Source organism: Juglans regia, chromosome 3, assembly GCF_001411555.2.
Source record: "Juglans regia cultivar Chandler chromosome 3, Walnut 2.0, whole genome shotgun sequence".
In the NCBI taxonomy this organism is placed as follows: Eukaryota; Viridiplantae; Streptophyta; class Magnoliopsida; order Fagales; family Juglandaceae; genus Juglans; species Juglans regia.
The window spans coordinates 13,312,494-13,339,855 of NC_049903.1; the positions used below are offsets into that span (position 1 = coordinate 13,312,494).

The 27,362-nt window shown below is 35.2% G+C and overlaps 1 protein-coding gene across 1 annotated transcript; it reads right to left on the reverse strand.

Moving 5' to 3' along the window:
* Positions 1-1,472: 1,472 nt before the first annotated feature.
* LOC108998077 (cyclic phosphodiesterase-like) lies at positions 1,473-4,041 on the reverse strand. Its single transcript, XM_018974530.2, has 3 exons — positions 3,492-4,041; positions 3,285-3,339; positions 1,473-1,944 (listed from the first exon to the last, which is right to left on the reverse strand). The coding sequence occupies exons 1-3, from the start codon at positions 3,966-3,968 to the stop codon at positions 1,739-1,741; spliced, it is 738 nt and encodes a 245-aa protein (XP_018830075.1). The 5' UTR covers positions 3,969-4,041; the 3' UTR covers positions 1,473-1,738.
* Between the last annotated feature and the right edge of the window lie 23,321 nt (positions 4,042-27,362).

Here is a 27,362-nt window from a genome sequence, read left to right on the forward strand (position 1 = left end):
CACATTCAGCTTTTTAAAAAGGTTGGGTGCTTGCTATTTGCGAAAATGCCAGGGAATCCTCTATCGTTAAAAATTATCGCTAACATATATAATTGTTTTCTTTAATAGTTAATATATATATATATATATATGTTTGTTTTTAAGAAATTAATAAATTATTTCTCAAAAGAACAAAAATGGTCATAATATTAGAAAGTAGGAACCAAAGTTGGTTATCTTTCCTTTTCCGACTAAGGAGCTGTAACCAACTGTATATTCCTAGAATTTCTAATCTAATTGGGGAGAGCTTATTCATTTCAGACACTTCCTTTTTTATGTATTTTTTTTTTGATAGGCTAAACAATATTAAATATTAAATAGTAAAATTATAAGATGGTACAGGAAAGCACATCGTTTGCTGACTTGGTAAGATAACAACCGAAGAGAGGAATAGTCATAATCATCGGAAAGAATAGAGGGTTCCTCCGGCCTGTCAAACACGGCATATATACATTCACACCCACCTCGTGGTGTCGAGGAATGACTCAACTTTTGGAACCATAAAGAAATACAAATATGTATCTGTCATCACCGTCTATCTACAGAAGACCACAACTAACATTTCCAGATACTTTTTTTCTTTTTCTTTTTCTTATTCAGTAAGCTCCTTTTCTTCTTTACGGAATGTGTGAGATCTCAAATCAAAATTTAAACAATTAGGTCTATTTTCTTTTGCATTGGACGATCTAATTCAGCCAGGAAAAAAAATTCGAAAAGATTTCAATTTGGACCCAAATACAAGTTATAAAAAGAAGATACTATTGTCTTTTTGTAAAGAAATAATGTTGTTGTTGGGAAAATAAATACAACGAGAAAGAATTATTATATTCTCAAGCCTTTGTTTAAAGTAAGCAGTATGCAGTGTAAAAACAAACTTTAAAAGCGAGAGCCGTGAATTTAGTGAGAATTATCAACCCAGATTTGACAATTTCTATTTGAAACAGTAAACAAGAAACAGAGAAGGAATGGTTCATATTTGAATAATGCCCAAGTCAACATTCTTGTTCATTAAGATACTCCAACATGCACATCCCCTCTCAAGTTGATGGTATAATAATAACAATAACCACACCGATAAAAATTAGAGAGTTTTGGATGGAATTTTGACTTGGATATCCCCTTTGGGTTCTCAGCGTCCACCTAATCATAATTATCCTTTAGAAGAGTGGCTGCCATCCTTTGACAAGTGAACACAGATTTTATATCATTTTACACCTCGTGATGGTTGTTAAAGTCATCAACATCATCTACAAGGATGAGCTTTTTAGCCGAGATCTTGGCCACAAGCTCCAACTTCTAAGGGAGGATGACAATTTGTCAATTAGTAAGAAAATATCTGATCTAGATTTGACATTTTTTTTAACCCTTTCTTATCTTTGATGGGTCGGATAAACAACCACAGGGGAACCATGTCATAGGCCCATGCTCGAATTGAAGTGGGTAAAAATCTCATCTTGTAACCTTTGCCCACTGGCTCACGCAAACCCTAAGAAACATAGTTTCTATGTCAATGTTACCTGTACGTTGCAAGCTGCCCCAATACAGAAGGCACTCAAGAGTTATTGCCTACTTGACCATATGGGAAGAGGCATAAGAACACCAGTGCAATGTCAATAGGGGCAATTGTCATTATTACAAACTAAAATCACGAAGAGGCAGAGGGACCCCATTACACTTATTACAAACACAAGACATAAAGCTAATTTGGGCTAAGGCTGTATTCGGCAATTTTCTCCCAGGATTTGAGAGTTTTGTCTTCGGTGTCTGTTTTGTATAATGCAAGGCGACTGACTGGGAAGCTCAGGCTGCTAATGCTTTCATCAAGAATGCTGGCTTTTTCTTGAGCTCTGCTCTTCTCATCATCGGTCAGATCCCCATAGAGGAGGCTCAAATGTGGCATGTAAGCTGCAAAATGTGATCAATGAATTCATTATTACAGGCAGAGAGTCACAGCCCCAAAACCATTTCCTAAAGTTCCTAGAAAAAGGCATACAAACAGGACCGTATGTTTTTCTATCTGAAAAACTGAAACCTCACTTCTGCAACGCCAAATCAACAAACAGCACAAGTTAGAGAGGAAAACAATTTTTTTTTTTTTATCAAATATGGTCTCCTAGAAATCCTAGGAAAATCCAAGGACTAGGTTTCTGGGGAAGACAGACACAATGTGTGGTCCTTGTAACATTTAATTTGAAGTCATGGATTTCCTTATTCTAAGAATTCTAGGGGATCCATTTACCACACGAAATTCAATGTGGTTGAAGCACTAATGAAAATTAACCACTTATCTCCTTATTTGACAGAACATGTAGTTCCTTCAGAACAAACAAGCAGCAAACTATCAATTACTTGGAAAAGAAAGGTGTCAAGCTTGGGCTTAGGCCAGGAATACACTCCCGCCAATACATAGGTAATCCCATGATTTGAAGAACTGACATGTGGGAAATAAATGGAAACAATATGAGAAGGGGCTCCCTAGGTCTCAAATGATGGAAGGGGCTAGTCAAACCTAACGTGACCCCAAAGCTAACAGAATGGAGAAGGGTTCCTGAAACACATGGTAGCATGTTTACGGTGACCTAAGTAAGGATTATAATAGCCTACAATGACCGAGAACTAGGACACACTCTTTTCACCCCCGGAAGCTTAAATCCTTCCCCTCTTTAAAATAAAAAATAAAAAATCCTTGAGTGACTTGAGCACCAGGGCCATCATCCGCCAGACATCGCCTACAATCTCCCATTATTTCTATTATTTGTAGACTCTTTGCGGTTGATTGTCAGGATGCAGTTAACTATACTAACAGTCTGTATAAAGGTACTAATTTAGGGATCATGATCAGGACTAGCATTTCACTTTCTTCTATTACATAGATTATAATAAATCATATGGATTAGGATTATTTGATTTCTCTAGCTAGTTTCATGTAGAATTATTGACCTCCTAATTATCTAAACCTTAACTATTATTTCTACATTACAAATTTTTCTTCAAAGTAAAGCTTCGTCAGATAGACTGAATCAGACAAAGATTAATATTTTGAGACTCCAATGTAGAATTACTACCAAAGCCACATCCTAATCTATGGTCACGGTCATGAATCTTCTACACATCAATGTAACCAAAAGTGGGGACCGACGATTTCTAATCCATACGTTTCCACAATTATTAGACTGGCCTTATATTAGCCATGGAAACGTTTGCATTTTCTTTTTAAGAAACATAGACTTGAACACATAACTTACGAGTCGAGCTCTTGTATCCAAAATGGCCAGAGCAGTGCGCGCTAGTTTCCACCACCTGAAACAAAACACAATATTTCATTGTTAGGATTATTAACTCAATTAAGACCTAATAAGAATTATGAAAAAAAAAAAAAAAAACTGATCCAAATCAATTTCTCATAAAGAAGTGAAATTTGTTCTACCAACAAATTGGAATGAAGAAATTACCTGAGTCGTTGGATGAATGAGGACGTATACACACTGATAGAAGAAGGTCCCCGTGGCTACACGATCAACGGTGGCAGTGTAGGCCTTGAGGCCATCGCACGCTGACCTGAACCTGCTAAACGCATCGTCCGGCGTCAAACTGATGGCTCCGACGACGGTGATGTGGGGCTCGAACTGTGGTCCACCGAATTCGGACCGGAGGTCCTCCATCAGCTTCTTGAGCCTGGCTGCAACGTCGTCCGGCGGCACCGCCCACACCGAGTAGACATGCTTCTCCTCCACTTGGGCGGTTTCGGGGTCCGTAGCACTCTCCGGGATTGCCATGAGATAGAGTCCGAGAGTCAGAGGACGATGAGTACTGGGAGTGGGTTTTGGAGGAAATTTGCGTGGGAGGATGATGGTGCGGGACAGCAGGGAGAGATGAGTAGAGTGGAGTGATGGTGGGATGGGATTGGGCGATGTTGGAAGGGAAAGCATGCAAAGGAGTGGTGTCTGGCATCTTATGTGGGAGGGCACATGGAATGGAACATGCGTATATGCCGATGCTGGTGAAGAGGGTGGTAATATGTGATACGATTATTAATTTAATATGAATAATAATAGTAAATTAGGATTTAATTTTAATGGATTAGGATTAAAACGGATTGACTTATTAAGATACGATTGATTAATGGGTTGATAACGGTTCAACACATTTTGACCCTTTATAACTCATTAAGAAAGTTAAAATTATAATTATGTTCTTATACCTAAAAATAAAATTGTTGGGATTTTAATTTCGATATTTTTATTATTTAGATTGTAATTTTAGACTTGTAGGTAGTTTTATATTTTTTATAAATATTGTGATTTCAATATTTATATAAAAATTATGCTAAACTTAATTAGGTCAAACAAGTTAATTTTGGGTCTGTTCAACCCATTTATATAAACGGATTGAAACGGGTTGAGTTAACCTATTTCGTAGTATTCACTAACGGGTCAAAACGGATCGTGTCGTGTTAATCCGTTATGTTAATGGGTTGTGTTAGAGTTTGAGATTTTGACACGATAAGCTTAACGAATCGTGTTTGGATTGACCTATATAATATAATATAATATATATGCATTGACATGACACGGACACGACCCGTTAATATGATCTGACACTCCTAGCTAGTGATAATCTTCATTTTGGGGAATCATTTCATTTGTAGGCTCGGTTCAAGGACATTGACAAATTCTTTTACTAGTTTTATGTTTTACACGCTTAACACAACGTTGATATGCAAGCCTTTTATATTAAATATGTTAAATATAAGAGAATAGCTATACATCAGCCTGTAACAGCAGCACATCTCACATGATGTTTTTTTTTTTAAAATAAACTCAGGACATTAAGTGTGCTGCGGATACAGGCTGATGTAAATAATTTTTCTAAATATAATTGATGTTTTGAATTTTTTAAAGTTTTAATAAATTCTATAATAAGTGGTGTGTTAAGACTTATATGTATCAAAATTCAACATTTAAATCTTATCAAATGATTCATAAAAAAACTCTCATTACTGATTTGGCAGCCTCCTCCACTTGGTAAATGTAAATTGAATTTTGAAGTTCTGTTTTTTATTCCTCACAAAAATCTGGTGTGTGTGCTATTCTAAGGAATGACAAAGGTGATATGCTTATAGCTATGTGACGTAAAGAGGAGTAAAGAGGAGGGACTTTATGCAGTTGAAGAGATTGAGGCTTTAGCTCCAAATGATAATATCATTGGGAGTTTCATATTTGATTCTTGAAGGTGATTCACTAATTATCGTGGAAGCTATTTGTTCTGACCAAGAGACTTTTCATGTTATGGCCCTTTGGTACAAGAGATCAAATCTTTACTATCTTATTTCTGTTTCTTTGAGATTTATCATGTTGATCGATAAGGCAACGAGGCAGCATATCTTTTGGCACGTCATGCACATATGGTTAATGATACTTTACAATGGTGGTAGGATCCTCCGAGTTTTCTTGTTAATTGATTATTTTTGGATAATGCGGAAGTTTTTTGTGTTTAATATTTTCTTTTTTGTGAAGTTTGGTTTTCTTGATGTATTGCAGCCGAGCAATGGTTGTCATTAAGAACAACCTGATTGATCACAGATTGTTGCTTTGGTTTTGGTTTATAACTCGGTGGAAATCCATGCAGCTTATAACATTTTTCAACAACATGACTAGTGATTCTATAATATTTGCACATTGGTCTTTCTTTCTTGGAGAAGGATTTAATAGATCCGGATCCATCAGTCTTAGAAACAAACACACGTGAATCAACAACTAGAAGAGGAACAACAGAAATTTCTTCTTGTTGTTATTCTTGTAAAACAAGAGAGAATACTTTGTTAAGAGGGGGCAGGGGCTCCATAAGCAAGATATGAGCATGGGCAGAAGAAAAAGACTCATTCAAGCCCATTAAAAATGTAAAATGTGCTCATGTTGAACACAAGAGTTCAACGTATGTACAACTCCACAAGAACAAGCGGGAACAGGCTTGTAATTCGCTAACTCATCCCAAAGAGCCTTTAGGCGAGTAAAATAGGTACTCACTGACAGCTGCCCTTGAGGTAGAGTAGAAATAAATTTATGTAATTGAAATATACGAGGACCGTTCTTCTGAGAGAAATGTTGTTTAAGATCTAACCAAATCTCACGTGCAATAGTGATATACAAAATACCAACAGAGATATTAGAGGAAATAGAGTTTAAAAGCCAAGAGATCACCGTATTGTTTCTGCAAAGCCATGGAGAGAGAAGGGGATTGTTTGAATCCGAAGGCTTGAGGATAGAACCATCGACAAAACCTAATTTGTTCTTCGCCAAACAGCCGTGGTCATGGAGCAAGACCAGATATGGTAGTTATTGCTGATGAGAGACTGAGTAACAAGAAGAACATTAGGATTGTCACTAGGATGAAGAAAGAATAGACTCATAGAATCTGCAGGGACAGATTTAGGTGTTAGCGCCATGAAAAAATATGTCTAATACCATAACAAGATGAAACCCGAGGGGAGGAAGGTTCTTAAGAGTTGAGAGAAATTGAAAAAATGATATTATTGATTTGAATAAAACTGTACAATGTCAAAAAGTAAAAGTAAAGTAAAATACAAAGTATTTATATTATGTACAAAATAATCAATTAAATGTACACATAACACGTGTATAAAATATACATAATAGTATTTGTACTAGATTCTATTACATCAATCACACTTTGTTTGCTCTAAAAAAAAATCCCCCATTCACTGTGTCCAACATGGTTAAATACTTGATGGGCATAAATACTTGTCTTTTTTTAATCACCAGTTATCAAATAATTAATAGATATATAATTTTTCTGGTATTAAATTTTATCTATCAATTATGATTTAGTAATGCTATATATTGCATTCACACTCCATTTTCATCCCATTATTTAAGATATAGTATTTTTTTTTATAACTCTTGGATAATTTTTTTTATTTATTTTAAGAAAAATTAAAAAGTTGATATGCTATCTCATTATATTTAATTTTATAGAAATGATGTTCCTTAGAGAAATGATGCTCATCTTAAATCTTATCATTCTTAATGAGTTTCTATCATATTTAGTTTATAGAAAATCATTAGGTGCTTTCGAGATTACTGATAACATGACACTATTCCCTATGCATGTCATATAATTAAAGTTGTTTATATAAGCTCTAATTTTAATTGACATAACATCATATGATAGGAAGAAAACGTCACGTGTCTATACTTTAGGAATACTTTAATAATTACTTCTTAATTAAGCCTATCAAGAAGATTAAAAAATTTAAAAAATCTAATTAAAGAAAGCTTAATTTATTTTATATGATAATGTAATATTCTTGTTCATCTTAATTTTATTTATAACTTTATTTGGCTTGCTAACCTATTTAACTCAGGTAAATATGGATTTTTTTAAGGTAAATATTCTTCCTATTATTTTAAAAAGGTTTTGCACTCTAAATCATAAAATAAAACCCAAAAGAGGAGAACAAAAGAAGACATATGTGCTTCATTTGACATTTTTATATAAAAAGGTAATCAAAATTTTCTAACATATTGATATTGAATTTATATCAACCAAAAAAAATGAGTCGGATCGGAAAATAATTTTTCAAAATGTCTTTCAGTTCGGATAATTGGCCAATTTAGCCAATTCGGAAGTCCATTTTCCTGAACCTAGAATTTTTGAGTCCGATCGGCCCGGGTGACTAGTCTTGATTTTATTTTTATGCTTTCAAAACCGTCTACATCGATCTACTCCAAGAATGATAATTCCTATGCCTTATGAAATCACCATTTCGCTAGTGATAGGACTTGGAGAATCATCGAAAGAGGAGGAAGCCATGATAACAAACAGACGTTCTGTTTATATGCACGTATAAACAAGGCGGGGAATTTTGATGAATCATTTACGCCTAGCTTCGTTTACATACATGTAAAAACAGGGCAGGAAACCAACTAATCAAGTGTATGTATCCGTACTATTTTTTCTTTTTGTTGAAAAGAAACATGTTTCTATATTCATCAAGAAATATCCATTACAATTTTATCCTGTATAATAAAACTATAATGACTCTCTGGGCCATCTTCAATCCAAACTTTTTCTTCATTTACATCTAATCTGCAACCTTATTGCCTTCTCTATAAGTGTGTATAATTGTCCAAAGAGGTTTGTTCTTCAACATTCCTCTGATGTCTTCTATAGTCTGACAGCCTTGACAACTCCCATGGCATCCCCTTCAAATTCTGCTCTGCCTATATTTAGTGCCACACACAGTTTTAAAGCTCTCTAAAGAGCTGTTGCTTCTGCTTGAGCTGGAGACATGATCTTATTCTTTGACAGACACAAAGAAACCAAGACATCCCCTCTATAATCTTTGATTATAACCCCTACTCCCATATTTTTATTCCTTTTATCATAGGCAGCATCCCAGTTCACCTTTACAGCACCCTCCCGAGGCATTTTCCACCTCAACACGTCTCTACTGCCTTGGTTATTGACTGAACTTCCATTACCCTGAGCTTCCTTAAATTCTGTTAGAACAGAAGCTGCTTGTTTGAAAATAGCAGCAGGACTAAGAAACTGCTCTTCAAAGACAAATCTATTCCTTCTCAACCATATGTTTCTCAGCACTGTAACAACTAACTCAATATCCTCATCACTTAATCTTTCCACCATCTTCTTCCATAAACATCCAAAATCAACCTCCTCAAAAAACCATTTCTGTACTGGACTACCTGTCTCTGCCCAAACATCCACTACTGCTGAGCAGCTCCCTAGTACATGACATATAGTTTCTTCCTCTCTTTCACAAATGAGGCAATAAGGCTTGTCAACCACTTTTCTTCTAAATAGGTTCCCCCTAGTTGGCGAGCAATTATTAAGAGCTTTCCAAATAAATATCTTGGTCACCCCAGGGACATTTAATCTCCAGATGGTGCTCCACCCTTCCTTTCCTTCCACTGCAAAGGATGGTTCCCCTTTCACCAACTTCTTTCTATTCATTTCCAGATGATATACTGATTTAACATTGAATACACCACTTCTTGAAGGCACCCAGATTTTTTTATCAGGCTTACTTGATTGGCTAATAGACATACCACAGATCAGACCAACTTCCTCTTCACTAAATGTCTCCCTTACTAGCTCCTCCTTCCACATTCGTTTATCCCCATCAATTAATTGGTCCACTCTAGCCTCAACTGAAAAATTCTTAACTGGAGATTGAATTTTGAAAGAGGATGGTTTGGGTATCTGCTATCCCCCCAAATTTTAATATTTTTTCAATTTCCCACCCTCCAAGCAAGCCCCTCCTTCAACAGATCTAAGGAGCTCCGCATACTTCTCCAAATCCTTGATGGTCCCTTGCCCATGTTTGCTTCTAAAACATTTGACTGCTTAAAGTATTTTTCATAGAGAACCTTTGTAGTAATGGAGTTTGGGTTAGTCAACACCCTCCAACATTGCTTCGCTAGAAGATCTATATTAAAGCTATCTAACTCTCTAAAGCCTAAGCCTCCACTACTCTTTGAGGCCCCCATATTCTCCCAACTCATCCATCTAATATTTTTATCATTCTCTTTGTGCCCAAACCAAAACTTTGCCATTACTGTTGCAAGTTCCTTACACAGTCTTTTTGGGAGAGAAAACACACTCATATAGTAGGTAGGGATGAACTGAATCACAGCTTTCAACAAAACCTCTTTCCTAGCACATGATAAAAAAAGGTTTTTCCAATTGTTGATCCTTAACCACATTTTGTCTTTGATCCCTCGAAAGGTAATATTCCTGGACCTTCCTACCATAGTAGGTAAGCCCAGGTACTTTTCATAGCTATTCTACACCCTAGCACCCAGGTCTTGCATAATCCTTTCCCAGTCTCTATTCCTTCCATTCGAGTTAAACATAATGGTGGTTTTTTGTTTATTTAGACACTGGCCTGATACTTGTTCATACAACTTCAAAACACTGCTTATCCTCTGCCATTCATCCCAACATGCCCTCCCAAAAATGATATAATCACCAGCAAAAAGAAGATGGGTAAGCTTTACAACTCTTCTTGCCACTGTCACACCCCTTATCTCCCCTTTTTTCTCTCCTCATTTATTAAGTTGCTTAATCCCTCAGGGCATAAAAGAAAAAGGTAGGGAGCAAGGGGATCTCCTTGCCTTAATCATCTCCATGGATGGATCACTTTTCCTAGCTTTCCATTTATCATCACAACATATGTAATAGAGTTATGCATGCCATAATCAACTTAATCCATCTAGCACCAAAGCCAAGTTTCACCATGACTGCTTCTAAATAGGACCACTCAACTCTATCATAAGCTTTATAGATATCTAGCTTCAGGGCCATGGATCCCACTCTACCTTTCAGCCTTGTTTTCATGGAATGTAAAGCGTCATATGCTGCCACAATATTATCTGTTATCAATCTCCACTTCATTTATGTGATACCACTTCATTTAGAACCTCCACCTGCTAGAGCTTTGAAATTAAATGTGGATGGTGCTATGTTTAGTGATCCACATAGTGCATGTGTTGGAGTGGTGCTTCGAGATGAGAGGGGTGACATTGTTATGACATCAAGTATGCTGGAACCTGCAGTAGCTGAGCTTGAATCCATAGAATTACTTGATATTTCGGGGCATGCAATTATGTGCAACGATGGGGATCAACAGACTCATGGTGGAAAGTGATTGTTTACTCATGGTGAGGGAACTGCAAGCTAAAGAGGATTCAGATGCTATGTATGGTATTCGACTATGTGAAGTCAAAAAGAGTCTGATGTTATTTGAAGATTGCTCTATTCAACATGTAAGCCAATTGGGTAATGAGGTTGCTCCTAGGCTTGTTAGGTTTGCTTGTAATGTTGAAAGCTTAATGATGTAGTGTGACTGTATTCCAAACTTTATTTCGCAAGCTGTATGGCTTAATAAATCTCTGTAATCACTTTTTTAATATGAATGATAGTTTGTTTTGTTATAAAAAATGGGAACCTTTTTTAATCTGTCTGCCAGGATTTTTGCAATAAGCTTGTACAAAACATTACACAAGCTTATAGGTCTAAAATCCCCAACCTTTTTTGGATTTGTCAACTTAGGAATGAAGGCCACATATGTGAAATTCAAAGAGTCTTCTATCGTCCCCCCATTCAGAAAGCATAAAGTTGCCTCATTGATATCCCCACCAATGATGCCCCAAAAGTTTTGTTAGAACCATGCACTATAGCCATCAGGTCCAGGTGATTTATATGGGCCCATTTGTTTCAAAGCTACCTCCACTTCTTCTCTACTGAAATTCTTCTCCATCTCTGCATTCATGCTGCTTGTGATCTTTGCCTCAAGAGAATTCACACACTTCTCAATAATTTCTTTAGATGGGATTTCAAACTTGTACACCTCATAAAAATTCTTCCTGAAAGCCTCAACTATCTCCTCTTCCTCCACCCTCACATTTGACTAAGCATCCACCACAGAGAGAATTTGATTCTTCCTTTTCCTTTGATTTGCACATGTATGAAAGAATTTTGTGTTTCTATCACCCAAACTGTACCAATTCCTTTTTGCCCTCTGCTTCCATCTGATATCTTCCTGCTTTAGCAGCTTTCCAACTTCCATTTTGAGGAGTTTTAATTAAGCAGTCACATGGGGCCCCTCCACTTCTTGTAGCTCTTTAATCTTTATTGACAGCTTCTCAATGTTGACACTTCTCTCTCTGTCGTTTTTGAAAAACCCACACAAAAATTCTCCATTATATCTTCTCAAAATTTTCTGCACTTGCTTTAGGGGTTCCTGTGTCAAATGCTTCTCTGCCCATACTTTCTTAACCATCTTGTCACACTCCTATTCCTTTAACCAACTTGCCTCAAACTTAAACATATACTATCTTCTTTTTTGCCCTCTTCTGTCCCTCTTGACAGCCATCAAAACAGGTTTGTGATCTGAACTTCTGGCCACAAGTCCTTCCAAACAAAAATTTCAACACCACACAATAGTTTAATTTTGTGATTTGAATTTGTGGATAGAGGGAAGAATTTGTCCTTCATGGGACAAAAAATAGCAGCTGGTTTTATTTTCTACACCACACAATAGTTTAATTTTGTCCATGTCTTGGTTTAGCTGATTTGGAACACCAATAGAATTGCAACTCTAGTCATTTTTCTCTCATCTCCCCTCACTCCGATCCTCTCCCATCTTGGCTTCAACGAGCTCACCATCATTGCACCCTCTCTTTTTGACTTCATCGTCTACACAGCCTGATCCGGTCCCTACACTCTCTTCTCTCCCTTTAATTCTTACATCTCTTGCTCCTTCTCCATCCTATCCAAGAGCACATTGTTCCTAGCCTCTTCACCATTGACTATCTTCGAAAGCTTTGCTTTCAGTACAAGGATTGAGATGTTGAGCCCAAGCTAATGCATCATCATCACATTCGAAAGGTCCAAGAACGGTCCCTACACAATGTTTGTTTCTATAAGTTTTGTTTGGTTGTTGAGAAAAATTGAGAGAACTAGTGCATTACATGGTTTCTTGCTTAGCTGCTTAGAAATTGGGAAAAAATTATATGTTCGTATTAGCTCTTTTTTTTTTTCTTAGCAGTATCAGGTAAAGTTTAGTGTTGGTGAAAAGCCCAACTGTTTCTAGACTTTTGTTTGGTTGATGAGAAAAATTGAGAAAATGTGTACTCCACAATTTCTCTTGCAGTCGGAGGACTAGACTGGGGGAGAAGATTTTTCTAGGCATTTTGCATTAAAAAAAAAAAAGTCATACTAGCAAATCTGTAAGGGTGAGCTGTGTTGCAGTTGCCGTACAGACTTGCTCAAATTAGGTGCAGCTATGTTAGCCCAATTATTAGTCAAGATCCATTGTGAGTATTGTTTAAACTGTTTGTGAATACAAAACCATCATAATTTGTTATTATTAAGCGACATAAGAGCATTGACAATGCCAAGTCTAAATTTTGGCTAGAATTTCAAGTTATAGCTATAGCATTAACCTTCTTTGGCTAGGTGAATCCACATTGGACTATTTTTCGACTTTAATAATGCTCCCAAGTGTAGGATTTTTGCGAAGTATAACTCGGTGAGTCCGAGATCGAATCCAAAGGAAAGGGTGTAGAATTGCAATCCAAAGTAAGAAAATCAAATAGAACAAGAAAACTTAATAGGAAAGATTATCAAGGGTTGATTGAGTTGTTGGAAAAAAATGTCAAAACTATGGAGAAAAATATCAATATATTAAAATACTAAGACTTCGGGATTCACACACAACGTATCTGATGATAGTTTCAATAATCTATTTTATAACTAAACTAAACTTCATACGAAGGATAATCTTAGTCGGATGATTTAGCAATTAAAGTACATGTTACTTTTCAAAGATAGTTTCATAAGTTAGATTGAATACTTTTTTCATAAATTTTTCTAGACTTGGGTATGTATACTTTTTTCTCTAGAGACATTGCAGTTGCTCCTTGAACTTCCATTTCAATGTGTCTTTCCCAAAATCTTTTGTATGCCTTTTCCAACGAAACAAATCTATAGTATTCATTCTTGAAACACGTGGGACAAGGGTTTTAGAAAGAGAGGCTAAAATAAAAGGCTCAAAGGGGTTACTAGCGATATTGCACAAGAAAAAGAATTAAAGGCTCAAAGTAAAGAAAGATCGCCTAAACTCATCTCTTGAGGACTATAATAGTTCTTCAATATCCATGGCTTCAAGATTTTCAAAATCATATCTATCTTTCAACCAGAATTATACTCGTGTGGCTAAATTGAAAATGGAACATGATTGAGCATGAAAAACAGTGGAATTCTTAAGTAGAAGTATCATAATGAACTTAAAGTTCAATACTCGTGCTAAAGCAACCAAAACAAAAAAAAAAAATTGAAAAAAAAAACAAAAAAAATGAACTGAAAGAAAAAAAAATGCAAAAATTTAAATCATCTTAAGACTCTCCCCCCAACCTAAAAATTTCATTGTCCTCAATGTAATTAAAGTAAAATAATAAAGAATAGAGATAAAGAAGAGTACCTTGAGGTGATGATCACAAACTAAAACTTTTATACCTGCAGAAAGGGTTAAAAGAAAAAAAGAAAAAGGAAAAACAAGACAACCTAAGCTAAGACACCTACACTAAAACTAATCAATACACATGTGCCAGCCCATGACAACAAGAGTTGGGATCAACTCATTATTCTCATTCTTGACTACAGTTATTCCAGATTTTTTAAGCACAACTTGTCTAGGACTTACCCATTTACTATCGACAATGGGGTATATGATACTCATATCTAACAATTTTAGCACTTCAGTCCTGACTACCTCTTTCATTGTAAGGTTTAACCTATGTTGCATCTCCCTAGATGGTTTAGCATCGTCCTCTAAATGGATTTTGTGAGTGCAAACTAGAGGACTGATACCCTTTATGTCAGCAATGCTCCACCCTATAGCACTCTTGTGCTTTTCTAAGATATTCAATAATTTACTCTCTTGCATATGGTTAAGGTTAGAAGATATTACTATAGGGAAAGTCTCCTTGGGTCCTAGATAAGCATACTTGAGCTCCATAGGTAATGACTTCAACTCTAATTTTGGTGCTTGTTCACATGAAGGTATCAAGTGATTCTTGCATGGTTGCAACTCCTCAAATTTTGGTTTCTAGTTGTTCATCTTTAAATCCTGTGAAGAGTTTAAGAGAGAATAAATATATGAATTTTTTGAATTTTCACCACAATCAAAATCATAAGAACTTAGTATACAAGCCTCAAATGGATCTAAACAACAAGTTTTTCTAAACTGTCCTTAAACAAGTGTTTCAATGAAATTCAATTCATGAACATCCTCGTCATCTCTAAGTTGCTTACAAGTGTTGAAAATATTAAGCTCTAAATTCATATTGCCAAAAAATAATTTTAAAAGCCCATTCCTACAATTGATCAATGCATTAGAAATAGAAAGGAAGAGACGCCCTAAAATCACATGTATTTGGAAATTTCTATTGAGAGTGGGGTCCATGTCAAAGACAATAAATTCAACAGGATAATAAAATTTATCCACTTGGACCAACACATCTTCAACAACACCTCTAGAAATTTTCATAGATCGATCAGCAAGTTGTAAGGTTATGGAAGTGCGTTTCAATTCATCAAGACTTAACTGTTCATATATAGAATATGACAAAAGATTTACACTAGATCCAAGATCAAGCAAAGCTTGTTCTATTTTAGAATTACCAATCATGCATGAAATAGTAGGAGATCCTGGATTTTTGTGTTTAAGAGGTGTTTTGTTTTGAATGATTGCACTCACTTGTTCAGTCAAAATATATTCTTCTGTACATTAAGCTTGCACTTAACAGTACATAAATCTTTTAAAAACTTGGCATATGAAGGAATTTGCTTTATGGCATTCAAAAGTGGAATGTTTACTTTAACTTGCTTGAACACTTCAAAAATTTCAGCATTGTGATTCACTTTTTGAAGAGGAGCCAATCTTTGGGGAAAAAGGGGTAGGGATAGGACAAACAACCTCATCACTCTTGGGCTCATTAGGTTCATCACTACTTTTTAATTTTGAAAACTTTTCTCATTCTTTTGGTGGGACGATCTTGCCAATGACCTTCCCACTTCGAAGAGTATTGGCAGACTTAACATGCTCAAAATTTTCACCATTGGCACTAAATTCACTTACACTAAACTGACATTGTGGATTGGGTTGTGCTTGAGCAAGAAATTTTCCTTTTTCATGATTACTCAAAGTAGTGGTCAACTTAGTAAGTATGTTCCTAATGTCGTTGATGACTTGGGAATTTTGATTATTGATGGTTGCTTGTGTTTGCATAAATTGTTGCAAACTTGTGGAAACTTGGTGTAATGCATCCTCAAGATTTTTCTTTGGTGGTGGAGCATTGTAAAGCATAAAATTGGGAAGACCTTGAGTAGGAGCTGTAGCCACATTATCATTCCTCCATCCAAGATTGCAAGTCTTTGAATAGGGGGAGGAATATGACTTTTTGACTATGTTTATTGCATTTGCTTGATCATGCAACATCTCTTTAAAAGCTGGAAGTAAAGGACATTCATTTGTTAGGTGTCCCATGGTCTCACAAATACTACAAACCTCATTAGCTTTAGGCACAATAGTGACTTCATTAGCTTTCCTAAATTCCATTGCTTCAAGTTTCCTAGTCAAACTTGTTACTCTAGCTCTAAGGTCATCATCCTCCTTAAGTTGGTATCTACCACTTCTAGAGGGGTTGGTGGAAAGTTTGGAAGTATTTGAAGTATCAATGGTATCCCAAGATTGGGCATTCTCAGCTAAGAGACCAAAATATTCAAAAGCCTCTTCGAGGTCTTTGTTTAAAAATCTCCATTGTACATCTTCTCTACGAATTGGCGCATTTTGAGACTTAAACTGTCATATAAAAAACTGATTAAAAGCCAAGTTTCATAACTATGATGTGGACAAGAATTAAGCAAATGTTTAAATATTTCCCAACATTGGTAAAATGTCTCTCTCTTTTTGTGAAAAAATCATCATTTGTCTCTTGAGAGTATTAGTCCTATGAATTGGAAAAAATTTCTTTGGAAACTTAGTTTGTATCTCTTGCCAAGTAGCAATTGACCTAGGTCTTAAATTGTTAAGCCTAGTCTTTGCCTTCTCTTTAAGAGAGAAAGAAAACAACTTAAACCTAATGGTCTCATCACTACAAATTTGGTAATGGAAGGTAGCACATATCTCCTCAAGCTCCTTAATGTGTAGATAAGGATTATCAGATTCTAAGCCATGGAATCTAGGAAGTAATGGAATCATACCGGGCTTAAAATTAAAATCATGTGCACTAGGAGGAAAGACAATGCATGATGGAACACTACTCTTAGTGGGCTGCAAATAATCTCTAATAGTCCTAATGGGACGAGGATCTTCATCTTTTGGAATGTTGATATTGTTCCCCTCATCATGGACACTCTCATAGATCAACATGGTATCAAGTGTGTGAGAATGATTGGATGAATCAGACAAATTGTATAACAAATTATGGTATTCAATCCTAATCAAACGATTATCTCTATCACGAACCCAAGAGCTCATGTACTAATACAACAAACAAGTTAAAAATCAATCTAAAACTAAACAAGAGAAATAAATGTAAATAGAGAAAGAAAAGAAAAAGAGTTGGAGAGATATTACCAAAATTGTGAAGAAATTCACAACTCAACAAACCTCTCTACAAAAAGTGGATTGCTTCAACCACGCCGCCTTCCCCAGCAACGATGCAAAAAACTTGCTACGACTTTAATAATGCTCCCAAGTGTAAGATTGTCGCGAAGTAATAACTCAGTGAGTCCGAGATCGAATCCACAGGGAAGGGTATAGAATTACAATCCAAAGCAAGAAAAGCAAATAGAACAAGAAAAATTAATAGGAAAGATTATCAAGGGTTGATTGAAATAATGGAAAAATGGTCAAAACTATGGAAAAAAATATTAATATATTAAAACACTAAGACTTCGAGACTCACACACAACGCATCTGATGATAGTTTCAACAATCTATTTTATAACTCAACTAAACTTCATATGAAGGATAATCTTAGTTGGATGATTTAGCAATTAAAGCACATATTACTTTTGAAATATATTTTCATAAATTAGATTGCTTTTAGGGAAAATAGATCTAGAGAATTTATGCGCAGAGAATTATAAGCATTCAAAGTGCCCGAAGTCTACGATAAATCAAAGAATTATATAGAATAAATCTCTTTCCTAGAATGGTAAATCAATCTGAAAACATCAAAACTTAAACATAAAAACCATAAATAGATTATTAAGAACATACCAAAAGATGGTTGGGTTTTGCCCTACACCTAAAAGCAATGTGTTTAGCAATCCATAAGTAAAAGAAAATAAAACAATAAACTAGGATTTTTCCTGGCCTCCCTCCCCTCAATTTTGTGTGAATGATATGCTTATATAGGGTAGGAAATAAATCCTAACGTTTTTGTGATTCCTGCATAAAAAATGCCTAACTTTTAGGACTTATATTGACAGCCTCGTATGCACTTCAGGAGAAAGTTATATATTTATGCATTAAGACTCATTTTAAGCACAAACTTAAGAAAATAACATTATTCTAAAGCAACGTATAATATGCATGAATTAACCTAAACTAAATGTGATAAAGCTATCTACTAATGAGATAAATGCACAAAACTAAACTATTATTAGACTAGCCATCTTAAATTCAAAATAATAATATAATATTATATATTTTAATAATATTTTACAAAATCTTCTTTGTGTAATATTTTGCAAATACACTCTATATATTAATTAATAATTTAATTTTTACTTAAAATAAGGTAGAAAATACAATTATATATTAATTAATAATTTCATTTTAATTTCATAATTTAATTATTATTAATGAAATAGAATAAGGTAAAAAATAACAGACTATTTATCAAAATTGAAATGGATCGATAATATAGACTAGGGAGCTTAATTTACTGTAGCTTATATGTTGAGCTTTAATGGTTTGGCTAGTCCAATATAGATGATTTTATTCATGCCTAGCCAAAGTATGAAAATGCATTGACATTTGGCTAATCTAATGCCAATGCTCTAACTTATTTAAAAATAAAAATAAAAATAAAACGAGTTAGAGAAAAAGTGGGAATAATTACCTTGTAAATTAAATGTCGTCTGTGCATGGGAGAGTGAGAGAGAGAAAGGGGGGGGGGTTCTGTGCAGGGTTTTTTTTTCGATTTTTTCGCTTTTCTAATTTACATGTGCAGCTCAATTGTTGTCCTAGATTTATTGTGATTATTGTTTAAAACCTTACTCATTTTTTGCCTTTTGCTTTTGGTCTTATAGTTGACCAAGACCATCTTTAGCCTATTGTTGGCTTTTCAACTTATTGTTAGCCCTTTGTTGGTTGGACTTGTACCATTGTCAACGTATTGTGGACTACAATTCCAGATTTGATATTCCGGTTGCTGGTCACTTCATCATCACCACCACTTTTATCGTCTCATAGGCAATCAATCAACATATATGAAGGTTACCGTTACATTTAAATTTCAAATTCAACATTTCAAAGTTCTACAACTTAAGTTGAGGGGGTGTTAGAGATTATAACACATCGATGTCTAGCATGTGATTGGTTCTTGTGGGAGCTCGGCTCCCGAGCATGTGATCCGACCACAATCAAATGGGTTTGATCACATGGGGGCACCATTCCCTAGAATTTGACCTAACTGCAGATCAAATTGATTGAATCACATGGAAACTCGGCTCCCGAGGACAAGATCTGATCTTAGATGAAATAGATCGGATCATGTGGGAGATTGGCTAACGAGCACGTATCCAATCCCCGATCAACTTTCTCGGATCACGTGAGAGCTCTATTCCTGCGGCGCGAAGAAAGAGATCTTGAACCTAAGGCAAGCAATAAAGCTCGCCCCCTTGAAGAGCAATAGTCGCACTTAATCGAGCAAAAAGTGTTCTCACCCTCGAGCAAAAAGTGCTCCTCATGAAGGCTAAGCAACAATAGTGAGTACTTTGTTGGGATGTGAGGTAAAGTCCTCGCATCCATGAGGGTGTGTGATGGTACTGAAGGGATGCTCATCCCCGTGGGTGAGCAAAACACTTTTGTTCATGATAAAGGCAAGTGCTTACACCTTAAGGCTAGCAAAAACTGATGCAACTGGGAGAGCAAAAGTGCTCAAACCCGTGGGCAATCAAATAGTAAAAATTGAAAATCAGTCAATCTTTTTGGTAAGTCGTGCTCAAACCTAATTGACCAAAAGTGCTCAAATCTACTAGTGCGAGCAGCAACAACTTGCACCCCTGGGCAAGAAATAACAGCTCGCACCCCGTGATGAGTAAAGGGTGTACCACCGGGGCGAGCGACAACAAATCATACTCGGACAAAGGCTTACTGCCAGGGCAAGCAAACAATGCTCCTATCTAATGGCAACCAAAGGCTCTCTCCCTAAGAAGTGTTCCTCCTAGGGGCGAGCATTTTAAAAAATAATATGGTGATGTTTGCAAAAGGTGCTCGTCCCTATGCGCAAAAGTCAAAAGTGCTTGCCGCCCAAGTTGAGCAACACCATCTTGCACCCATTGGGAGAGCACTTTGCTCGCATTATATGTTAGGATATCGTGCCCTATTTTCATAGGTACTTGACTCATGATCAAATTGGTTGAATTACAAGGTGCTCAAATCCCGAGCATATAAAGCGTATCAGATGTCCAATAGTATATGATCAAGTCCAAGACAGAAAGTTCCACAAGAAATCTTCATAACAGAACCATCAGGTCAGTGGCAGAAATATCCACCAGAAATCTCCATCTCCGACCCACGACAATGACAACGAAGTGGGTCTCTGGTGTGAAAGTGAAGATATTTTTGGTTATTTTCACTGCAAGTCACATAGTGATTAGATGCAGTCACCTAGATGAGGTTGTCCATATCTGTCGTGGCTCGCACCATGGTTAGCAAATAAAAGTGGCTCCATAATTTTTCTGGAAAATAAGAAGTCTGGAGCAATAGAAAAGAAGAAAGAACATATAAATGAAGAATACGAAGATGGTAGATGGAGAGTGGAGAATACAAGAGATAATGAAGATGAAGCTTGTTCCGGAGATTTTTGGTTGTCATTGGTTGATTTGATTTGTATCAGGGTTGTTTTTGTCTAATTTGATTTGTTGTAGGAATATTTTAATCAATTCGGATAGACTAATGCTAGATGATTTAATATCTCTAGATGATTTAATAATATGACGCTAATCACATAAACTAAAAATTCATTTTATATTTTTTAAAAACTTGTAATACAAATTCTCGCATTCGTAACAGAGCATGTGAGAGACTCAACCGTATTCGCATTCGTAACAGAGCATCCGAATTGAATTTAAAATGATTTAAAAAAAAAGAAGCCGTTGCACTTCACCAAAATGGCATCCTCTTTTCTCAGGGGAAAAAAAAAATGAATGCCTTCCCCTTTAAATTTTTAAAAATACATACAAAAATTGTTGGTCAGTTGCCGCAACGGTACAGAAACAAGAATCCAATTCATTTATATACAGAGAGAGCCATTTAGAAGAGATATATCATATTTGAGCGAGCGAGCGAGAGAGAGAGGGAGAGAGAGAGAGAGTGAATTGAGAGAGATAGATATGGGGAATTCCTCTCTTTTCGTCTCTAGCTAAGTGGAAACCTTCTTGAGTTCCCTAAATCAATTATTTTCCAACATTTTCTTTCATTTTTTATGTTCTGAAAATTGTAACTATCTTTTATGTGCGTTCCTTCCAGATTGAAAACAATTCGAGGAAAGTAGTTACTAAAACACATAGATGGCGATCAAATGCCTTCGGTCGAGGTACATTCTTTTTTTCATTTTATGGATTATTTACGAATTTGTTTAAACTATTCTTCAAGGTTTTCATTTTATTGTGATTATTTTCTTCATTGTCTTATTTGGTTTCTGAAGAGGTTTTAATATTCTTTTATCCATGGAATTCATCCAAGACTTCTATTCCGATTCCTGGATCATTGAGAGATGGAAGAACTCGGAGCAACCCGACACCATCTTGGACGTTCTCCGCTTTTAGAAACCTTGGTGACGAATCCAATGTCAAACCCATGGCTGGAAAGGTGTAATTATCTTCATTTCTCTATCTCTCATTTTTTAATTGACTTGAAGATCTCAAATATACTGTTTGGTTGCCGAGAAAACTTTGTGGAAGAAAAGCAAAGTTGTTCCTTCCTTGGTTTGCTTAATTGAAAGGAAAACCAAAAAGTGAAAATTCGAATTAGTTTGTTTAATTTTATAATTTTATAGCATATACTCAAATCCTGTTTGTTTAACTAATATTTGTTGTTCTGTCAAATTCTTTGGGAATTAAGCATCTTTGTTCGAACTACTTGAGCTAATTATAAGGCCGAACAGGTTGAAGATTGTCAAAGAAACATTTCTCTGATTCTTTAAAATATCTAACATACGCACTTTTTTTCAATCTAACTTACGCACTTCATTTCTTCTAAATGACCTTTTCTTTTCTTGTTCAGTTGTTCCCCCTTTTGTTTTCTTCCAAAAAAATTATACCCCTTTCAATATTGGAAGAGAATAATTTCGAAAGCTCAACTCGTCAATAACATCTTGAAAATAAATAAATAAATGATGTCTATGTCTGAAACTGAAACCAGCGCTTCTAAGCTAATGGTCGTGGAATGGTATTTAGCATTAGGCCTATTCTATTTCCCGAATGTCTGCTCATTTAGTTAATTGTTTCATACAAAGTTCTTGTCTTTTAACAAAAAACGACAGTATGGTCAGTACAAAATTGATTAGAAGCTCTTGGCTGCGATGATAGATATACCATGTTCTGTAAAAAACGACATGTAGTAGTTGAATTTCAGAGGTCCAAGTGTTTTGCATTTGTAAGGCCAATAAGATTGGCAATGTTGAGCAACAAATGTAGATTTAGGGATTGAGGCTTAAAACATTAGAGAAGCATTCAGTGAATGAGAGAAGCCGAGAGAAAATATTATATATTTAGTAAATTGTTGATCTATGGTAAGAAATTAGTTTTCATTTTTTATGTGAAACGGACTAATTTGCTGTATAGAAATGTGTATTTGAAGGAAAGGACCAGTTCTTCAAAATTTCAGATTTGCTTATTGTAACGGTCTAATTTGGTGTGGTGAGTATGCTGCTGCTAGCTTGAGCATTTTTTGTATGATTCTTTTGATTGGATCTGTAGTTTTTTTTCATGTACTTAAAACTTGAGATGCAATGGCAAGGAAGGGAGAATAAGGGTGATTATGTTAGTTGTTTTCCTATTCTTTACTTTTTTACTCCACTCTTGTGATGGATCTCATTGGTGTCTAGGTATTTATTTTAGATTAAACAATTTGTAGTATCACTCATGCAGAATATAATACTATGCTTGAAGAAAGTTTATCTATAAACTTTTAAATTAATATAGTACTTATTTTTAATCCAGTTCATCCAGTTCTTCTTCACCATCATTTTCATCCAGTTCTTCTTCCTCTCTCCTCCATTTCCTCCTCCTACTCTCTTCCTCTTCATCTTCTTGTAGTTGCTCTTCCCTTTCATCTACCTCTTCCTCTTCTTCTACTCCTACTTCTTTCCTTTCTATATTTAAAGGGTGGAACAACAACATACGCGAAGACATTTTTTTGGTGCAATACAGGTATGCATTTCTCTATTCCATTATGCTTTAATAATATTTTATTGTTGGCATGAAACAATGTTTGCTTTCTTTTTAGTCAAATCTTTTGATGGCTAAAGTTTGCAATGTACACCAATCAAAATAGGATAAAAAAAAGTAGGAAAAAAAAAGCCACAAAAGAAACACCACAAATCCATAACCACTAACAATATTTAAAATAACAAAGCCCGCCACCATGGCTCCATGATATCACCACCACCAAAAACAATACTCAAAATTAAAGTACACTACTATGGGAACACCACCAACACGACAAATTATTCATAACTTTGAAAACAATACTAACATCACAAATACTATCTAAAACTACAAATCTATTTAAAACTCCACCATTGAAGTAACGAGACTCAACCACCACTTATCCAACATAAGGTACAAATCTACTAAAGCTCATTCTCTCGATATGAATTTAAGGTGACTTCAAGACGACCTGGCCAATATATCAAATTCACATAAAGATGAACTCACACCACTTAAATGATACAACTGCAGACAACTGCGGATTAGCATGGTCTAGTAGAGTTAGTTTTTTAAATCTCATACAATATGAGTATACAATGAATTAGAGATTGTAATGTAATATTTGTGGAGTTTGTCACGGATTTAGTTGGTTATCCACCGTCAGGAAAGAATACTTGGTGTGTAGATTGTCAAAAGAAAAACTCTCTCGTTGAAGATCTTTAAGTGAAATCAAGGTATTAGATTCTTTATTATGTTATATTATAGTAATACTGTCTTTATAGTTTTTGTTTTCCGTATATTATCTTATATATTGGTGTTGTATAGACTATGTTAGTTGTTTTCATTTTCTTTACTTTCTTCACTCAATTCTTACGATGGATCTCATTGGTGCCCAGGTATTTATTTTAGATTAAGCAATTTGCATTAGCACTCATGCAGAATATAATACTATGATTGAGGTGAGTTCATCTATAAAATTTTAGATGAATATGGTACATATTTTTGAATAGAGAAGTCATTGGAGGCCAAAATGACTATAGCCTTCTATTATTAACCCGCAGGGGTTGGCAATTATGTGCCTACCCTCCCTGATTTTTTCATATCACATATTTATCGTTAATGTTTTGTCCACTTTCTTCTTCTCACATTTTCTCCCCGCCTCACTTCTTCTCATCCTTCTTCTCTTTGCCATTTTCACTCTCGTCTTCTTCTTCTCCTTCCCATTTTTCCCATCTTCCTTTGTTTCCTCATCTTCTTCCTCTTCATCTTTGTCTTCTTGATCATCCTTTTCTTCCAGTTCTTCTTCCTCTCCTCCTCTTTCCCCCCCTCCTCTTCCTCTTCATCATCTTGTACTTACTCTTCCATTAAAAGGGTGAAACAACCTCCAAGAAGATATTATGTTGGTGCAATAGAGGTATGTATTTCTTTATTTCATTATGCTAATAATATTCTAATGTTGGTATGAAACAATGTGTTCTTTCCTTTTAGTCAAATCTTATGATTACTCAAACTTACAATATACACCAATCAAAATATGATACAAAAAATGCGAAAAAAACAGTCACAAAACCAAAACCACAAATCCATATCCACTAACAATATTCAAAACAAGAAAGCCAGCCACCATGGTTCCATGACATCACCACCACTACCTCAACAAACAATACTCAAAATCAAAGCACACCACCACTAAGGCCACACCACTGACACAACAAATAATGAATATAAATATTCATAACTTTGAAATAAATACCAACATCACAAATATATTAAAAACTACAAATCTATTAAAAACTCTTACTGGTGAAGAAATACAAGGAATAAATCTACTAAAACTCATTCTCTCGATATGTATTTAAGGTGACTTTAACACTACTACTCTAACACATCGACACATAAAGATGATTTCACTCCACGTAAATTATATAACAGTGGACAACTGCAGATTATCATGTTCTAGTAGAGTTAATTTTATAATTCTCATAGAATATGAGTATACAATGAATTAGAGATTGTAATGTAATATTTGTGGAGTATGCTGTGGATTTAGTTGGTTATCCGTCATCAGAAAAGAATACTTAGAGTGGAGATTGTCAAAAGAAAAATTCTCCCGTTGAAAATCTTTCAGTGCAATCAAGGTATGTGATTCTATATTACGTAGTGTTATAATAATATTGTCTTGATAGTATTTTTTTGCATATATTATCTTATATTGGTGTCATATAGACTGTGTTAGTTGTTTTCGTATTCTTTATTTTTTTCACTCAACTCTTATGATGGATCTCATTGGTGTCTAGGTATTTATTTTAGATTAAAAATTTGTAGTATCACTCATGCAGAATATAACACTTTGCTTGAAGTGAGTTTATCTATAAACTTTTAAATTAATATAGTACATATTTTTAAATAACATCTCTTAGAAGGTCAAAATTGCTATAGCCTTTTATTAACCCCCAAGGGTTAGCAATTACGTGCCAGTCTTCCCTAATTGTTCTATTTAACATATTTATCGGTAATCTTTCGTCCACTTTCCTCTTCTTACAATTGCTTCTTCACGTCATCCTTCTCTTTGCCCTTTTCACTCTCTTCCTCGTTCCTTTCTTCTCCTTCCTCTTTTCCTTTGTTTCCTCATCTTCTTCCTCTTCATCTTCCCTTTCTTCTCCATCCTTTTCATCCAGTTCTTCTTCCTCTCTCCTCCATTTCCTCCTCCTACTCTCTTCCTCTTCATCTTCTTGTACTTGCTCTTCCTTTTCATCTACCTCTTCCACTTCTTCTACTCCTACTTCTCCTTTCTATATTTAAAGGGAGGAGCAACATCCATGAAGATTTTTTTTGGTACAATAGAGGTATGCATTCCTTTATTCCATTATGCTTTAATAATATTTTATTGTTGGTATGAAACAATCTTTTCTTTCTTTTTAGTCAAATCTTTTTATGGCTAAAGTTTGCAATGTACACCAACCAAAATAGAATAGAAAAAAAGGGAAAAAAAGCATCCACAGAAAAGACACCACAAATCCATAACCTCTACAAACAACCATGGTTGCAATGTACACCAACCATGGCTCGATGACATCACCACCACTACAAACAATACTCAAAATCAAAGTACACAACTATGGTCACACCACCAACACGACAAATAATATTCATAACTTTGAAAACAATACCAACATCACAAATATTATCTAAACCTACAAATCTATTTAAAACTCCACCATTGAAGTAACCAGACTCAACCACCACTTATCCAACATAAGGTACAAATTTACTAAAGCTCATTCTCTCGATATGAATTTAAGGTGACTTAAAGACAACACCTTAAAGACGACTTGGCCAACATATCGAACTCACATAAAGATGAACTCACTCCACTTAAATGATACAACTGCGGATTAGCATGATCTAGTAGAGTTAGTTTTTTAAATCTCATACAATATGAGTGTACAATGAATTAGAGATTGTAATGTAATATCTGTGGAGTGTGACATGGATGTAGTTGGTTATCCATCGTCAAAAAAGAATACTTAGAGTGGAGATTGTCAAAAGAAAAACTCTCTCGTTGAAGATCTTTTAGTGAAATCAAGGTATGAGATTCTTTATTACGTTATATTATAATAATATTGTCTTGATAGTTTTTTTTTTCTGTATATTATCTTATATTGATGTTATATAGACTCTGTTAGTTGTTTTCCTTTTATTTACTTTCTTCACTCAATTCTTACGATGAATCTCATTGGTACCCAGGAATTTATTTTAGATTTAGTAATTTGCATTATTACTCATGCAGAATATAATACTATGATTGAGGTGAGTTGATCTATAAACTTTTAGATGAATATGGTATATATTTTTTAATAGAGAAGTCATTGGAGGTCAAAATGACTATAGCCTTTTATTAACTTGCAGGGGTTGGCCATTATGTGCCTACACTGTCTTATTTTTTCATATCACATATTTATCGTTAATCTTTTGTCCACTTTCTTCTTCTCACATTTTGTCCATGCCTCGCTTCTTCCCGTCCTACTTTTCTTTGCCATTTTCACTCTCGTCTTCTTCTTCTCCTTCCCTTTTTCCCCCCATCTTTCTCCATTTCCTTGTCTTCT

What these genes read in the sequence shown, in the direction of transcription:
- LOC108998077 (XM_018974530.2), bottom strand. Translation starts at nt 3,968, where the DNA reads ATGCTTTCCCTTCCAACATCGCCCAATCCCATCCCACCATCACTCCAC. An exon ending in TCATTCATCCAACGACTCAG is followed by an intron (nt 3,340 to 3,491) that starts GTAATTTCTTCA and finishes GTTTTGTTTCAG; the next exon opens with GTGGTGGAAACTAGCGCGCA. An exon ending in TGGATACAAGAGCTCGACTC is followed by an intron (nt 1,945 to 3,284) that starts GTAAGTTATGTG and finishes CACATTTTGCAG; the next exon opens with CTTACATGCCACATTTGAGC.